At 39.1% G+C, this 13328-nt stretch overlaps 1 protein-coding gene across 3 annotated transcripts in view; it reads left to right on the forward strand.

The window, feature by feature from the left end:
- The window catches only part of LOC121953616 (CAP-Gly domain-containing linker protein 4), a 51536-nt gene that overhangs the window by 10288 nt on the left and 27920 nt on the right, over nucleotides 1–13328 (forward strand). For all 3 annotated transcript variants that reach the window (XM_088087301.1, XM_088087300.1, XM_088087302.1), the window contains exons 4-7: nucleotides 70–163; nucleotides 1066–1227; nucleotides 3425–3543; nucleotides 9909–10157. In XM_088087301.1, coding sequence (XP_087943427.1) covers nucleotides 70–163; nucleotides 1066–1227; nucleotides 3425–3543; nucleotides 9909–10157 — 624 coding nt within the window. The remainder of the gene's footprint in view (nucleotides 1–69; nucleotides 164–1065; nucleotides 1228–3424; nucleotides 3544–9908; nucleotides 10158–13328) is intronic.

Here is a 13328-nt window from a genome sequence, read left to right on the forward strand (position 1 = left end):
TATGTAATACTTCTGCACAGTGACACTGGTGGTCCTTAGTGACACACTGCAGATCTTGTCTTTGCACAGATCCTAAAGAGAGGCTGCGGTGTAAACGATCGAGACGGTCTGACGGATATGAGCCTCCTGCACTACTGCTGCAAAGCCGGGGCCCCGGGCATCGGTTAGTATCACCAAGGGTGTTGAATAAACACTCTCGGCTGGACTGTAAAAGTGCATACACATGTTCTCTGTCTCGTCTGTGTGTTAGTTATCTTGCTACTCTGACCACTGAACACGATCCTGTATGAGCAGCAATTCATTAGCACTTCTTAAAGGAATACTTTACCCCCTAGGTGACCGTTTGTATATAATTTACTCACCCAATGTTGCATTAAATTTGTGTTGAAAACATTAGCTTCACTTTCAGTTTAGCTCGCTGTCAGAAAGGGCTGTACGTTTGGGAAGTACTGAGCGTATGACTGAATGATAAATGAGACTTGGATTATGCTGCACAAGTTGCACGAAACTTTGTAAGCAGGTGGTTTGATAAAGTTTTGCTGTTATTAAACTAAGAATTTCCACAGTTTTTTGAAACAACTTAGCAATATATTTGACAGTGCTGTACACAGGAAGGCCAAACATAAATGGAGATGCCTGACATCCATTACTCAGAGTCTGAGCTGCTCCCATCTGGCTGTCGATTTTTAGGGTCCTAAGAAACAGTCGGAACATTTACAGTCGGTCCTTTATTCCCTGTGCCATAAAGACCATGAACACAGAATGACTGTATCAGGGAACACAGCTATTTTGTAAAATGTGCTCTCTTTCATTATTTCTATAGCTTATTGCTCCTACCTGCGTGTTGCACAATTGTATTGTTTGAGCAAAGACAATCTAATCTAATCTAAATTCTTCTTTCACTAGAGGAATACAAGAAAAACATGTTGTACTTATAAATTCAATAGGGAAACACGTGATACGTAATTATCATACAAATGAGGGGTGAAGGATTGCTTGAAAACATCATCTGCAGAGATGACATATTGTCTGTTGACATACCTGTTTCCCTCCTGTGTTCCTCAGGTGATGCAGAGACAGCAGCCGGCTTTGCTCGGCAGCTCCTCGCCCTGGGTGCTGATCCCAACCTTCGCTCACGCTGGACTAACATGAGGGCTCTGCACTATGCTGCTTACTTCGATGTGCCCCAGCTTCTCCGGGTGGTGTTGCACGCCTCCCAGCCTGGAGGTGAGTGCAGAGCGCCAACCAGAGGAGAGGGGGAGAAGGTCACCCCGATAGACAGTACAGGGCAAACATTTCTATTTTCATACCCAGCTGCAGTGGCAATTAAGACTGCAGTAATGTATCTTTTTCCTGTGGTACACATACTGAGTTGCCAGCTTATTAGGTGCACCCACTGTAGTTTCATTCAATCCATTCTTACATCCCTGCAATGCAGCCGGACTTTATGATTCTCACAGTCAGTTCTGGTTGTACGTGTCACAGAGAAGTTTCATTATGTGATAAGGGTTTCTACATTGCAGTGGATACTCTGGTGTGTACCTGCTGGCATTGTATACAGGCGATGATGTTGCAGTGTGGAAAGACTTGGACACTAGCAGCAGTAGTTTACTGCAGATTGATTACATTTCTTTTAATTATCACTCATTTCACACGAGTATTGAGTCCAATTTGGAAAAATCAGCGCTCAGCAGATAAGGCTTTGTTGATGGTGCTGGAGCTTTGGCGAAACAAAGAATAACAGGAGAAGCATTGTGCACTGCAGTCTGTCTGAAAAAGGTTCCTGACCCCAAAGCTTGCCTCAGTAAATGAATACTGCACAGACAGGAGTGTGTGAATTTCTTTTCTGACATTACACACATATATTTAGACAAGTTACTGCAGAGCATACATTGCTGTTAAGATATCTTTGTTAACTCATGGGCCTAATGATGAATTTTTATTTTATGTTATTATTAGTAGCCATTTATCCATTTAGTATATCAGTCACATTTTGCCAGGGTGCTAAGGTCCTTTTTTGTAATAGATTATATTTTGTATAACTGTGTGCACTATATTTGTTTTCAATCTAGTTTATTTGTCAAGCATAAAAACACTGGCTGTCCAGCTTTCTTTGTATAGAAGTCCATGGTGTAAGTTGCTAGTCTGAAAAAAAAATGAGGCTCTCTGATTGTAGTTAAAAAACTTTTATTAATACATAGATGGACCAATATGTTTCAACTTGAGCAGTTTCCTTCACGGTACAAAAATGCATTGGAGACAGCTTTTCAGTTTAAAAGTCACCAAGAGTCATAGTTGCACTGATTTTGTGTTCAGTTTAGCATTACTGTGCCTGTGATAGAGCACATGATGATTATCACCTCTGGCCAAACAGCTGGTCAAGCTGTGCTCTGTCTAAATGAACATGTGGTTATGATGCCTCAAATACAGGATTTACTGAGCAAATTCAGTAATATATGCATTTATACATGTGTTATATGTTATACATGTGTGGAAATATGAAATAATTACATAAACCCCATTCATTTCACCACAATTTTCATTGCATATCAGAAATCTGATTTTATAACAATGTAACGTGTCATTAGTGAGATCAGTTGTTTTGCTTGTGGTTATATAACAGTGGTTATTGGTTACTGGCCATGAACTGTGAAAAATTTGATTTTAACTATACATATACAGTACATATATTGTACAAAAAAATAAGTGTGGCTACTGAACAGGAGCTGATTAATTTGTGGTTGAATATTGTAGCAACATTTTAGATAGGGCAACATCACAGACCCTGAATGCTCACAGCATGCATATCCAAACACCTGAGAGACCAGAACGATAGTAAGGCCCACTTCACTTCAGCTAAAGTAAGGACCTCCTTTGGCCCTGATAACAGATACTGTAGCAATGACTCAACCAGGGACCTGGAGCCTGTTTACTGATGCAGGTTTGCTGGCATATTGGAATAACTGATGTGTTTTTTTTCCTATCAGCCCAGTTTTTAGGTTTTGAGGTTCTGGGTTTTACTCAGCAAATCTAAGATAACTAAGTAAATCTGATTCATAGACAAAAACTCTATTGTCACAAGTTCTTTCACATTAATTTACTATGGTACTTTGTCTTCTGGTCTATTCATTATGCACCTTTAAGTTTCCGATGTTAAAAAAAAAAACAAAAAAAAACTGCTGTCCCAGCACTGATGATCATGTCAAATTAAGTCTGGCATGTCTTGCTTTGAATCTCCTCTCAGTAATTTGTTTGAATACAACATGTGATGGAGGTGATGTTAATGAAGCAATATTTACTTCATCTCTACTTGGGAAGGATTTAATTTTTTCTTGTTCAGTTTCTAAATGTGAGGTAACTGCAAGAAAATTGTCTATCCCATCAATCATTTTGAAAATCCTCCTGATTGCCCTTTTTTTTGTAGAGGTAGATGCCACCTGCAGTGACTTTGACTTTGGCACCGCCCTGCACATCGCTGCGTCCAACCTGTGCATCTCAGCTGTCAAATGTCTCCTGGAGCTCGGAGCCAACCCTGCTTTTAGAGTAAGTAACATTGTTCTCTCTCTTACATAAAATCGTGCAGTTTTGACCAAACTGATCCTTTCATCCAAACAATTATTACATGTAATCCTGTTCTCCTTTTTAGTATTGTAGTTGTCTACAGAAAGGCAGGCATTTAGCTTCAATATGAGATACTGAACAATCCTAATTAATTTCTGTACTTAACCATCATGACAGCAGGCCTTTCTCCTGACACCCTCTTACATTACAAGCCTGCAGTGCTGCCGCACGAAAAGGTTCTGCTGTCTTTATCACAGATTTTCATAACTTAGAAAAGGGTACAGTATAGTAAAAATTCTAGGAGGGTATCACGACACACAATTACTTGTAATGACTTCATATTTCTCTTTCTCAAATGGAAAAACATTTTTTTTTCTTGAGCAGCTTTATCAGTTCATTTCAGTTCAATTAAAATGTTTTTTTTTTAAGTTTCATTATTTATACAGTATATTTTAGTGTGGCAAGTTGTTCATATTTGTCTGTCCCCTACCTATATCTTTAAAGGGTAACCAAATACAGTACTAAGATTACTGACTGCTAACGATTATTTGTATTATTGGCTATACACTTAAAAAAATAAACTGATTAATTTGATTAGAAATAAATGTACTGTGTATCTGAAGGTGACATCATTAGTTTGCTTAGTTTGTCTAGCCATCCCAAACCTCACAGTATCAAACAAGTGCCTTCTTAAAATTGTATATAAAACAATAAGTTGGCCTATTAACTTATTACTATAAAGTCACCTCATATAATGCAGTCCTAAAAATGAAAAGCTGTTATGTTATTGAACTTTTTCACAGCGTTTTAACAAAAACTGAACGTCATAAACTGAAGTTGTTTGTTTTGCAGCTATTGTATTGGATTTCATTAGACTGTGGGTGTTCGTGATACTGCTCCCGCCCCCTGTATTTACTCACAGATGTCATCTATCAGGACGCACTGGAAATAGAAAACTCACTCCCACAATTTTCCCACCATCAAATTTTCAAAGCCTCTCTTATGCGATGTAATCCGAGCTCCTTTACAGATTTGAATTGATTTGGTGGAGACCTTTGCAAAAGAAACTCCTTATGCTCAGTTAAAAAACATAACAGATTGCAGTTTTTTTATTTACTCTCTCAGGCCTCACATTTATACCATTTCAAATATTCAGTCTTTCTTTGCGTATATTTACTAAATCAGCTGACAGATAACACCTAAAAGGCAACTGCTTGCTATACAAATTTCCCAGACATTTTTTGCACAGATTGCCACTGGAACATCTCTCAGTGCTCAGTCTGTGTGCCTTGTGCCTCTCAGTCATTTAAAGCCTCGGTTGAGGGGTTTGCTGGCAGCCCTGATCAACTGTTACCTTGAACTGAAGGTTGTTCAGCAGATTCCCAGTAGATGGTGATGTGGCATCAAGACTCTACGCTCTGTTGTAGCGCATATATCAAAAATTTCTACCCATACTAGAATGTGCATGTCTCAATGTGCCATTATTATCTTTATATTAACAAAAGGATTTTTCCGATGCAGTAAAGCTGTGTCTGAACAGAAATCGGTGCCTGTGCTTTGTATGCGCTAATTTTCCCACTGGAGGTCACCACAGCACTGCACACCATAATCCAATAATGTCCTTGCTTAAAGAGGAGTGCAGAGGCTCTGTATCTTTTAATGTGTGATTGTAAAACTTAGGCAGCATGTAAAATGCTGGTGCATATGAACCCACTGTCTTTTTAACCCTTCATTTAGAGATCTTCCATGTTATAAGAATTGATACTTGTTCCTAACCATGCCAAGCAATAGTGAAAACTCCATTTAGGAGAGATTATTTTTCTGGCTGCTTTGTTATTTAAGGTTTATCAAGTCTTTCCTGCTTCCAATTAGCCCCAGTGAAATGTTGCTTCTGCTACACAAGTGCTGATATTGCCATTTCTTTTTATTCCCCCAGTAGTCCTCTTGATCATTTTGAAAGGACCAGTATGTTTACTGTGACCTAAGCCAGTAGTTTAGGTACAGATCACTCATGTGGGTGTGTGAAGTCATAACATTGAGTAAACTAATTTGATCATTACCCAAGAGAGTACACTGCAAAATGCACAGACACACAAAGAAAAGCGGCTTGTGTGCAGTACTTTTATATATAAATGAACATCTGTTACATTCAAGCCAAACAAGATCACACAAAGCTGATTAATCCTGTCACAGCCAGGGAAAGCTCTCAGTATACCAGAGGTTTGGTGTTGGATGTTTGTAGCGACTTTTTCATGCAGGCACACTAGCAGGGATGCATTTTCAGCCAAACAGCTAGTACTAAAAGAGATTAATTTTGTTTTCATTTTATGTTTGATTTGTCAGTTTTTGTTATCTTTTCTGTTTGGCACTGCGCTGCTTTCTGTACCTGCGCATGATTCTGATGTTGTTGACAGTTAGAAAGGCAGCTAGGAGTATGTCTGAAGCTGTCACCCAAAATCCTGAGAATCGTCCAAGAAAGGTTTCTTGAAAGGATGCTCCAGATAAAGAAAGAAACTCTGCATTCAGAGGAAGGATTAAAGTCAAAAAGACTTGAAGAGAGTGCTCCTGGGGGTTGGGGAGATGTGGCAACTCACCTGCAGGCATACATTATAAGCATGCGTCCACAGTGTCTATGTTTACATGCATACTAATTATTCCAAATTGACAATATTCTGAATTTGATGCAGGTTAAGTAAAAAGCATTTTCCATTTAGATATTCCAAATAAGGTCTTTTTCCAAATTCAGCATTTTTCGATCAAGAGATGTGGGAAGTTATGTTATTATTCATGTTCAAGTAGCTTTATAGGGCATGTATACAAGTGCATTCAGAATATACTCCTCAGCTGGGTTTTTACTGCAGTTTGTGGCACATGTCTCTTGCCTGTTAATGGTCATGGATAAGTTGTACACAAACCAACTGGTTAACAATTTGCAAGGTCATGGGAGAGATACATGTGCAAAAGTAAAGCCAACATTTCTGGTCAGAAACATACCTTCTTTTTTGTCATTGTCTGCATGCTGTGCTATGTAACCTTCATATCTTGTCCTTTTTTCTTTTTCTTTACTAAAAGCCTAACTAGGGACAGGAGGTAAAAACTAGTAATAGCTATAATCTCTATATGTGAAACATCAGTTACTACAGCATGCTTGTAACAGGCAGAAGCTCCACTATGTTAATTAGCATTGTCCCTATTAAATAACCTATTAAAAATAACATTATGAAAGACTTGCATATCACAGGTTTCTAGATTTGTGCAAATATTGCAGCACTGACCTTTTCAAGAAGAAAGTTGAGGGAGTAAAAGGGGGAGAATGTGTTTGTATGGTCCAACAAATCAACCACTGGTAGAAACTTAAAAAAAAAAGTCCTATTTTGATGCAAAGAAGCAAAATGACAAGCGGCTTCAGCCGTTCCACTTTTCCATCTTTTGACATGATTAACAACATGTCAGTTCATGTTATTCGGTGAATGCACGGCTGCATGTAAACGCAATAGTAGAGGGATATTCTTTTTCATTGGCCATTTAAACATCTTAGTAGAAAGGTTGTCTTTTTTTGGATTAAGGGCAAAAACCAGACTTTTTTGTGCATTTAAATGTATGTATTTATGTATTTACTCACTGCCAGAGGGGGAGACAAAAGTTCCACAATCCAGCTTTAAAGATAAACTATGCAGAAATTGTCTACTACTTTTTTATAAACAGTATCGCCAGTATAAATGAAAGCTAACTACATATTCACTCCACTTGCCATTTTGCCTCCTTGTATTAGCTTTATTTTTGTTGCATCTTCATGGATGTATGCTGCTTACTATGAGGCTACTACTTTGTCCTCACCTGCACTCTGTGTGCCCAGGACCGTCGCGAACATGGCAAAATAGGAAGAAAATAAGAGAATACAGTCAGAGGGCAGGTTCTGTGCAGATATATACACCACCACACACTTCTCGAGGGTCATAAGTGATGAGTGAGAGGGATTACTTTTGTATGAGTGTATACTTTTTTTTTAAATCCTGCATAGTTTATCTTTTAAATCTATTTTCCTTTGGAGTAAAGGTCAGACTTGGAGATGGTTTATTTTGATATTTCTCTTCTCCTGTTCAGGAGAGCTTCGTCACAACTAACCTTGAATTTGAGCAGTGGAAAGTTTGTTTTTTTTATAAGGATGGAAAAGTAATAAAATACTGCTTCTCTTACCACAAATCTTGTGCCATAATAGTTGTGGCAACTCATCCTACTTTAATTTAGTGGCAGGTTGCTGTAGTGGATTGCTTACTTGACTGTTTCACTTTTAGATTTGAAGTGAGACACTGGTACAAGTCTGTTAGTGTGTGCTGGATTTTTGGTGGGTAGAGTAAAGTTGTCTCCATCATGTTTTGCCAGCAGGTACAGCTCCCATGAGGTTTATACAGATGCTGCAGGCGTTGTCGTTGACTTACGATGTCTTATGACTTTGTAAGTAAATAGTTCAATAAAAGTTCATTCCTAACAGCCATGCATTTTGGGAGGAAATCCTTCTTTTACTTAAACTAGATGCCTCTTTATTCCATAGCTGTGTTTGAGGTGAACTAAGATAGGTAAAGCTTACTGCTTGGTATACAACTATACATCATGTGGATGAAGACATGTGGTTTGTAATTTTAAAATTGTAAAATTTCCTAACTGTCAGATTACTTACATGACAGACTGGGTTGACTGGGTTCAGAATATACCATAATATCATTTTCAATCATCCTATCTTTTGACAGTGGACAATACAGTAGCAGATAAGTAGAGCCTCAACAGTGTTGACAAAAACTGAACATTATCTCCATAAAGATAGGATTTATCCCAGGGCTGCATAATTGTATTTTTTGTAATTGTCCAACTATAACTCATAACTTGGCTTAAATATATTATAATATATAATGTCTTTCTATTTACCCTATTATTGTACTGAGTCGATGCCAAGTGTATATTAAGAGTGTAATATTGCAAATACCATATGACTATTTTCTTTAGGGTAGATTTCAAGAAAATGAAACATATGCTCTAACTACCATTGTCGGTATGACTGTAGATTTAATATTGGAAAGGACATGCAGGAGAGTTTGGGGTCCTCTGCACTAATTTGTGCCTTTGCTGCATTAATTCATGGTGTTAATGTCTTTACTTTTTTCAAAGTAAAAGTCCTCCTCTACTGTAGCATCTGTGGTTCAGAGGGAGAGCAGGTTGTCCACTAATCGTAAGGTTGGTAGTTCAAACCCAGGCTCCTCCAGTCAATATTTTGAAGTATCCCTGAGCAAGATACTGAACCTCAAATTGCTCCTGATGGCTGTTCCATCAGTGTGTAAGTGCGTGTGAATGTATAAAACAGTAAGTAACAGGTGGCACCATGTACGGTAGCCTCAATCACCAGTGTATGAATGACTTGAAAAGCAGTATACAAGTGCAGGTCCATTTGCCATCACTTTAATATTTATTCGGGGGTACAAATCTAAACCCATAAACCCCATGTATGGCTGTTATGTAACAAAGGCATTTGTCTCATATCTGCAAGGCTGATGAATAGGTTAAATATTGTAAAAAAATAAATAAATAGGAAGAATTAGAATGATTTCAATACTCACTCAAAAAAAAGAAAAATAAGGAAAATCCACATTTTACTAAACATTTCTTTCTGTGAACATCCCTGTGAAATTGTGCCTCAAAAGACTACACACAGAGCGGCACACATTTATTGAAGCCACTGTTGCAGATTATGTGGTTTGTACATTGGCTCGGTGTTACATGTGAACAACAGGCCTTGGTAATCAAAGACAAGCTCCTTTTTGATGTTTATCAAAGACCAGTTTTATTATTGCTGGAGGGAATGGCTAATGCGAGTGCGCCCCAGTTACTCCAGCACAGTAGAGCAGACAGAGGTTCCCTCGTCTGTCACACGGCTTCCTTCTACCATCACTTCCCCTCGGGTTTGCTGACTCAGTCTGTCTCACCTCTCACTGACTTTACTCTCTTTGATTCACTTGACTAAACTTCCATGTTGTGTGCCTGCAGATCAGCTGCTTTGAAACACACAGAGGGGGGTTTTAGTTCTGGGAGCAGAGATGAGATTAAAGATTCTGTTAAGCCCAGTGTCCTCATTATAGAAACGATAACTAAACTTTTCCAAAATGGCAGCAAAAATAAAAGTTTTTCTTTTTGATGTCCTAGCAGCCTGTCATGAGGTTGATACCACACTTGATATTTATCAATATTGATCATTTATATTACGTTTAGGAAAAAAAAGAGAAAGTTGGATGGATTTCACTTCTTGTTCATCATTGTATCATTGATCTTATGTGCTTTTTCCTTGTCTCTTCTCACAGAATGAAAAAGGGCAGTGCCCAGCAGACGTGGTGCCTGACCCCCTCGACATGCCCTTGGAGATGGCAGATGCAGCCGCCGTGGCCAAAGAGCTGCGGACTTTGCTGAGACAGGCTTTACCCAGACCCAGCTCCCCTCTGCCCCTCACACTGCCAGCCCAGTCCCTTCCTGTTCTCTCGGATAAGGCCAGGATACAGCTCGCCAGCATGGGGATCCGACTAGGTGACCGTGTGGTGATCGCTGGACAGAAGGTGTGTGGTAGGTCACTATCAAAAGGCAAGAATTATCATTAATAATACCTTCATTAATCCTTCAGTGGTTGTATTTAAGTCCTCCTCAAAGCTGTGCCAATATTTTAAATCTATTATATTTTAAATCCTGTCCTTTTTCTTTTGCCATATAATAAAGTGATACTATAGAGGAATGTTTCCCAACCTAATGATTAGCTGATTCAAAAGAGCGCACACATCTGTAGTTACAGGGGGAATGTCTGTGAAAAAAAACTAATGTCCAGCAGCAGTGAGAGAGGGCTGCCATTATTACATTCTACTCACTGTGAAAATGTGTCGCTCATCTTACAGAGCTCTCTCATTTCCACTGCACAAAAACCCGCTAACACCTTCTAACATTTGGCTTTTTAATCCAATGGAAGAGTGTACAATTGGCATTCACACCCGGGTCAAATGGCTCTGCAGTAGTCATGAGTTTTTATCGCCTCCGGCTCTGATCAGCATTGATCGAAACACAACACCCTGGTGAACATGTAAATTTAAGCTCCTTAACTGGCGAGATGCAATGACCTGCCACCACTAATTACTATCCATCTTCACCTAAGCAGCGCAACATCAATTCAAAACATCAATTCAAATCAGTCTACGCCAAGTTTGAAGAAGAGACTGAATAAGTAAGAGAAAAGTAAAGAGAAGTAACTATCATAAAGTTTTCACAGGCCTCTATCCATGCTGTTCTCTACTGTTTACCTGTTGGCCGTTCGTCTGTGATATCGAACGTTACACACCAAAAAAAATAACACACACATGCATACTCATCAGCTGCAGAGCCATCTACACAGCTCTGCTCTACTGGCAATGAGAAAGCAGTCAAAAGCCTATTTTTAGTGGGTCTGTCTGTGTTTAAAAAACCTGCGTGCATGCGCTAATTTTAATGGGAAAAGCAGTTAACAGTGAAAATGTATTGCTCATCTAACAGAGCTCCACACTCCATTTGAAGCAGTGATATCAGATACTTAAGCAAAGTAAGACTCTGATCAGACAGGCCATGTTTAGCAGCTTGCCCTGTCTTTCTTTAAAAATATTTTAAAATTATTGTCGTAACCACCAATAACCACCAGGTAACCACCTAATTGTGTCCTTAGCTTAAATGCTATTTTGCTGTGAAATAATTAGATAGTTAACACTAACCATGTACAGTGTTCCATCATCTGGTTGTTATTACCACCACAGAAGGTCCACCTTTCAATTCATCTGACTGGACAATGGGGAAAAAACAGTGATGATGCTGGTCCCCTTCTCGCTCTTAGTTAAGTTTTCCCAAATTGAGGCGTCGAGGGTGCTCCTAAAAACACAAGGTAGAGGAGCTACATGCCTATAAACATCCCAACCACAGCAAAAATGCAAGAGATAACAGGCGGGGGGCAATAAATACACTGCCATCCACTTTTAGGGGGGCATAAGTGGGTGATTTAGAGAGATTACTGTTGTATGAATCTGCTCTACACATTGTTTTATTCTTAGGAAAATCCTGCACAGTATATCTGCAAATGTGGAGAGGTTCCTACAATTGACTGTTTGCTAAGTGCTGCCCTTCAAACGCAGATTAGCCATTCATAGCATAGCATTGGCCAGCTCTGAAAAGGGTCGGATAAGTACAGGGCTTTGCTCCAGAGACTCTGCCGCAATAGTTTCAGATTTCTTTCATTTTCAGGCTGGTTTTGTGGAATTCAAGCTAAATGTTATAATAATACTTGTTAACTGAAGATTGGAAGGAGATATACATTTCACCCACATTCCAAAACCAAAATCCAACCCTGGAAAGTGAAGGGTTAGATAGCTAGCAAGGTAGTAATGTTACACATGATTTGGCTTCTTTTTTAATGATTTCAACAGTGAATAAAGAGCTACTCTGCTGCTTTTATATTGGAACAGTGAAGGGAAACAACCAGCTGTGTGTCATCGCAGTGAGTGCAGATTAACAGTGTTTGGCCTCCCCCAGAGCTTCCCACTCATCCGTTGATAGAGGTCCAAGAGCTGGCGGCATGGGCGGAAGACAAACATTTGTGATCTGGAGGCCTTCGCTTCTAACTGTCTTCGTCTCTCTAACCTGCTTTCACCACTGAGTGAAAGACACAGAGCACTGGGCTAAACTGGAAGCACACAGGCTGACTGAACCACTGGTCCTGCAGTTATACAAATGTTCAAATTAACAATGTTTTTCTCTGTGTATTACTACAGAGGCAGTACAGGAGGGGGAGCAGACACACTAATGCACACACAGCACAAATGTGCACTCAGAGGCACAGAGCAGATTTGTGCATCAAATGGCTGTGGTTGAATTCCCGCCCTTTTTTCAGAACTGGAAGAGAATGCACTGATCTTTCTTTCCATGGGATTATTGATTGAATTGACATATCTTACAAACACCTACTGTAGTCTACTAACAGTAGCACATGAATTTAAAGTGCGCTGCATAAATATCACGGAAAGCAATGACATAGAAAGATACACAAACGGTGTCATGTCAGTAGCCACATCACACAAGTGGCATGCAGCTGTGCAGTGGTTTATCCTTAAAAAAATTAGGCTTTGGCTAATGTTTTTTTTACAATTATTTCAGCCTTTGACCAAGAAAAATAGTTTCCAGTTGCTAAGCAACACCCTGCTGGCATCCTTCCAGCGTTCAGGGTTATGTCTGACAGATAGAAGTTGATGATATGCCAGAATGAACTGAGCATGTTCAAGTTCATCCAACTCAAAACTGTGATTCTGATAAATGTTTGGTAAGAGTGTTAGTTGTTTTAAAATGCTCAAACTCTTCCTCTTTGCCTGCTGATCATCCTCTTCTCTTTGCTGTGATGGTTCGTTCTCTGTAACGGTGAAAAGTGCAATTAGCTCAAGTGTTGGAAAACTGATAATGTATAAACAAAAGGGTACACTGAAGTAATCACATTAGTAGTGTTATTCTACTCTTGACCAATCACCCTGTAATCACCCTATATGTTTTAACAATTTCTGTAAAGCCTTTGAAACCTGCAGAGATATCACTTTTCTTAAGCTGCTTAAACATGCCTTTCACAATTATTTAAAACTTTGAACCCTGAGGAAATTGGTGTGATTTCCTCCTTAAAAAGAAAAAAGGAAATGAGCAACTTGGCAAGAAATGTTCCACAACTGCAAGAAATTTGT

Source organism: Plectropomus leopardus, chromosome 14, assembly GCF_026936395.1.
Source record: "Plectropomus leopardus strain MGB_pleo_1.0 chromosome 14, ASM2693639v1, whole genome shotgun sequence".
Lineage (NCBI taxonomy): Eukaryota > Metazoa > Chordata > Actinopteri > Perciformes > Serranidae > Plectropomus > Plectropomus leopardus.